The sequence below is a fragment of the Pinus tabuliformis genome, chromosome 8, assembly GCF_031772625.1.
Source record: "Pinus tabuliformis cultivar Carrire ecotype Pingquan chromosome 8, CPIR1, whole genome shotgun sequence".
NCBI lineage: Eukaryota > Viridiplantae > Streptophyta > Pinopsida > Pinales > Pinaceae > Pinus > Pinus tabuliformis.
The window spans coordinates 540,871,973-540,876,952 of record NC_142294.1 but is presented as its reverse complement, the minus strand read 5'-3'; the positions used below and the strand labels follow the sequence as shown (position 1 = coordinate 540,876,952).

Below are 4,980 nucleotides of genomic sequence, written 5' to 3'. Positions count from 1 at the left end.
TATGAATGGTGTGTTTGGTACTACCAGAATCAATATTCCAAATGCATCGTTATGCACTGACTTCTGTGTCTGGCTATTAAAAGATTATTATTTTCTCTGTTCAGTGTATTTTCCTCTCGGCTCTTGATTAATTTATATGATAAGATCTAAGTGATGATAATTCCCTTAGGAATGTTAATAATAATCTTTTATTAACCATTGTATTACTTTCTGCAAAATCACTTTGATCTCTTTATCCTCTTCCCTTGCCACTACGGAAGGTTAAATACAATAATGGAAGAAATAGCTTCTGATGTTATTCTTGGTGATATGCCCATCGCTATTTCGGGCGCTATTCTCATCACAAATCAAGGTGTTGATGTGAACATGCCTTTTTTTAGATACATATTACGCCACCACTTGAAGCCAATTCATGCAGTCAGAAACACTAGATTTTGACGCTATAAATATACGGTAAGATATTTCACATAATTGTATTTATTCAAGCACAAGGTGTAATGTTTGACCATCGAACTATCTCGAACCCTTTTTCCACGATGAATCACCGAAATTTCTAGGTTTGCGTGATCAATCTACGACTCTAAGAAATTGGGTTTAGATCGACGGTGAGATTGAGAGAGGGTTGGTTAAAGGGTAACCACCCTCCTCTCCCGGTTCGAACTGCCTCTCATTTTCTCACTTTCCCCTTTGCCAAAATTTGGCTCTGTAACTATTTTACAAGAATCTGGGTTCAACATGATGTCAGAGTTGTTCATCTATGTGTCATCACACTTTGGAAATAGGTAACTATAAAGTTCAATTCTTAATGACGACCTTACCTTTGCAGCCGATCACTTCCCGTTTTGGATTCTCCCTTCATAATCATCATACACTGACTTCTTGGGGATTTTCTGTTATTTTTCTCAGGAGTGTTGGATACTAGGGTTGCTAACTATTATCATGGTGATTTACTGTATTTTCCTCTCGGCTCTTGATTAATTTATATGATAAGATCTAAGTGATGATAATTCCCTTAGGAATGTTAATAATAATCTTTTATTAACCATTGTATTACTTTCTGCAAAATCACTTTGATCTTTTTATCCTCTTCCCTTGCCACTACAACCTCTACCTCCAATCCTTTCATCGTCATTGTCTTTTTTTAGAAAACAATCTTTTGCACTGATTATTTCCACCACAATATTTGCAAAATTTGGATTTGGTATTTTTTGAATTACCTTGGCAACTATATAATTATTTGCTAACTTGATTACCTATTATGCTTGTCTCTGCCATGACGTTAGTTTTGGCCACTTCCTTTGAGCCTTCTTGTAAATGCTCTGTGTGGACCTTCACACTCGTTCTTTTTTGTTGTTCTTGAATTAGAAAACCTACAACTTCTTCAGTTGAAGTTTTATTTTGAGAATAAAATGATGATTTGAAATTTTAATACAACTCAGGGAAGCTAATGAATAAAATAGTAATCATTATTTTGTCTTTAATTTCGGTATCGATTGAAAATAGTTTTCTTCAATTCTTGCACTTACTGGACATATTTTATTATAGAATTGATTTTTGTTATATTCAAATTTGCTAATTTGTTTTTCAATAATAAATTATAAATTTCATTAGAGGTTTCATACAAACTTTATAATTTCTTCCATACTTCAATAGTAGTGCTAAGGCCTCTGATATAATGACGAAGAATGACGACCTCAAGAGCAAAAGTGAGTAGTGTTACATTTTTATTTTTCTTCTTATTTATTTCCACCACAATATTTGCAAAATTTGGATTTGGTATTTTGTGAATTACCTTGGCAACTATATAATTATTTGCTAACTTGATTACCTATTATGCTTGTCTCTGCCATGACGTTAGTTTTGGCCACTTCCTTTGAGCCTTCTTGTAAATGCTCTGTGTGGACCTTCACACTCGTTCTTTTTTGTTGTTCTTGGATTAGAAAACCTACAACTTCTTCAGTTGAAGTTTCATTTTGAGAATAAAATGATGATTTGAAATTTTAATACAACTCAGGCAAGCTAATGAATAAAATAGTAATCATTATTTTGTCTTTAATTTCGGTATCGATTGAAAATAGTTTTCTTCAATTCTTGCACTTACTGGACATGTTTTATTATAGAATTGATTTTTGTTATATTCAAATTTGCTAATTTGTTTTTCAATAATAAATTATAAATTTCATTAGAGGTTGCATACAAACTTTATAATTTCTTCCATACTTCAATAGTAGTGCTAAGGCCTCTGATATGATGAAGAATGACGACCTCAAGAGCAAAAGTGAGTAGTGTTACATTTTTATTTTTCTTCTTATAGTGATTAGGCATGGGATCTAGTTTTTGACATGTTGGAGTGACCAACTCCCAAAGATCATGATAGGAAAGGAGTAGGTTCATTCTTTGTTTCCTTGCTGGGTAATTCTTCCCATTCAATTTGTGATGTGATATTCTGACATAATATTATTGGTATGGGTCAGATCTGCTTGTGCCTCCAAAAATTTGTGCCTGGTTCCATACACAATCACCTTATTACTCCAAGAAAAAATTCTTTCTAACTCCAATATAGAACATAAACCCTTAAGGTTCGCTTACAAATTTCAACTTATAACCCCTCTGAGAATGTTGCCTGTAACTGCAAGATGCAATAAGGGTTTTGCAGTTTGTAATTTGCAGTGGGTTTTAAAACATACTTTTCAGTTTAAAACAAAATTTCAATTAGCAGAGGGTTTTAAAACTGAGGATTTACTTCATATTGCTTCTAAAAGACAGATTTCAAATTGCTGTCACTTAGAAATAAATTATTGTGTACTTTCTCAAAGGTTCAATGATGCTAGGTTGAATTGATCAATCTTCTGCTCTAGATTTGTGGGCTCAAGCTATTTATCAGTCACTAGCAGTTTAATTAGCTCCAAGGTCCAACTATCTTGTATGCTGCAGGTCAATACACACAAGTATCTGTCTACCCTTAGCACCTCCTTCAACAGGTCAATACATGTCACTGTAGACTTGTATGCTGCTAGACATCTACTAATCTCTATACAACCATGCTCAACAAACTTGAACTCACTGTCCTTTGATCATAGGTTGGGGTCGGTCTACTTCTACAGCTGCTGGACTGTTTTCTCTTTGGTTAGATGTCAGTTGCTTCTTAAAGCTTGGCCCCTTTTCCAATGACTTGATCCTTAGAAAAAATTGATTCACCTCATCTGTCATTTAATTGAAGTCTTTTCTCTTAACAATTTTGTTGTAACAGCCACATGAGATCAAAATATTAATATCAATCTGAAACTCATTCGTGAAACCAAATCCAACCGCATTCTCACAACGTTGGGATTGTCAAATGATAGTGTCATCATTTGTACACATCAGATTGCTAAACATGCATAAATCCTTGAGAACTACTAAAATTGTAGCTGAAACCCTGGAATGTAATTAAAAAAAAATAATTATCAATATTTACACAGCTTAGCTCATACACTGGACATCGGTTGGATCGAGGCCGAGAAGCGAAGAAAGAATGTTACGTCGTTGAGCCAGTTTGTATCTTAGCATGCACAGATAAACCCTAAGGTGTTCTCGTCGAACACGTCGAAATGTCCCTCAACTCCTGTTTCTGGTTTTCCCCCTCGGTTGTAGTGTGCTGTCGGTTATCTACATTGTATCCGCGTGCTATCCATGCACATTTAAATTTTAACTGGGGGCAGGTAGGATTTGTTAATATCTGACATTTAAAAATTTAAATGGCGGAGGCATTCTTGAAAGAACAGTGTTTACTGGAAAGTATGCCTTGGAGATTTCTTCGGTAGTGTACAGGCAATGGAGGCTTGACGAACAAGGGTTACCTGCAGATCTCATGAAAAGGTAATCATAATTGTTGTTGTACATACACCATGGAGTTAAAGACTAAAATTTATTTAGGTCAGTGATCTAATTACTGTGCACATTTGACCTATCATTACTTGGTTGGTGAACTGTCCATCGTTGGGCTTCTCCCAATTTATTATAAATATGGACGATCTCCTTACAATTATACTGTATCTCTCTGTATATAGATTTTTTCTTTCAGTCAGTTCTGTTTTTTACTGTAACGTTTTATGTATGGAATTCAAACTTTGGTATGATGCTGTGCTGATTAGTGCTCTTTGTTTTCTAAACAGTAATCAATACTGATTAAAATCTGAGCCTCATATTTGTGTCAACCATTTGAATTTTGATTAACATTCTTACCTGAATGTGGCTACAACTTGACAGGGGTATGGCAGTGGTGGACTCATCAATGCCCTACGGGTTGAAGCTAATGATCGAAGACTACCCTTACGCTGTGGATGGATTGGAGATATGGTTCGCAATAGTTTCATGGGTTAAGGAGTACCTGTCCTTGTACTACCAGAATGATGATGCAGTGAAATCTGATACAGAGCTGCAAGCATGGTGGAAGGAAATCAGAAATGTTGGCATCCAGGGAGCTATCTAGTAATAATAATATTATTATTATTAGTATTATAATAATAATAATAAAAATGGAAAGGTGGGGAAGGAAGAAACTAATAATTTCAGAAATTTGGACCTTTTATCCTAGCTTTATTTGTTCTTCAAATCCAACTAATATTTTGTACATCCAACTTATGGTGAACCAACAGCTTGAAAGCCAATTGCAAGTCATTCAGCCAACAACGATCTATAAACATGCCATAGTATTATGTCTCTTCATATTCACAATAGTGATTCCACTGTCATATTATTATTCCCCACTTGGACAGAGCGATGACACAAGGGGTTTATACATGTTGACCAACCTTGTAAATTGGATCTTATAAATTATAATTCTTGTTTTCAATTTATTTAGTACCCATTGAAGAAAAACTAAAATAGTTGAAGGGTTGAGATGAAAGGCTAAAACAGTTATTCGTATGTTTTTAAAAAATATCCATACATTCTGGTCGAATCCGTCTGTGAGCGCTGAATCTTTCCTCCATGTCAATC

At 34.7% G+C, this 4,980-nt stretch overlaps 1 protein-coding gene across 1 annotated transcript; it reads left to right on the top strand.

Annotated features, from left to right (window-relative positions):
• The first annotated feature begins 273 nt into the window (after positions 1-273).
• LOC149236546 (putative linoleate 9S-lipoxygenase 4) lies at positions 274-4,471 on the top strand. Its single transcript, XM_089368947.1, has 3 exons — positions 274-352; positions 3,747-3,858; positions 4,249-4,471. Exons 1-3 carry the CDS (start codon positions 274-276, stop codon positions 4,469-4,471), a joined length of 414 nt encoding a protein of 137 aa, XP_089225073.1.
• Positions 4,472-4,980: the final 509 nt, after the last annotated feature.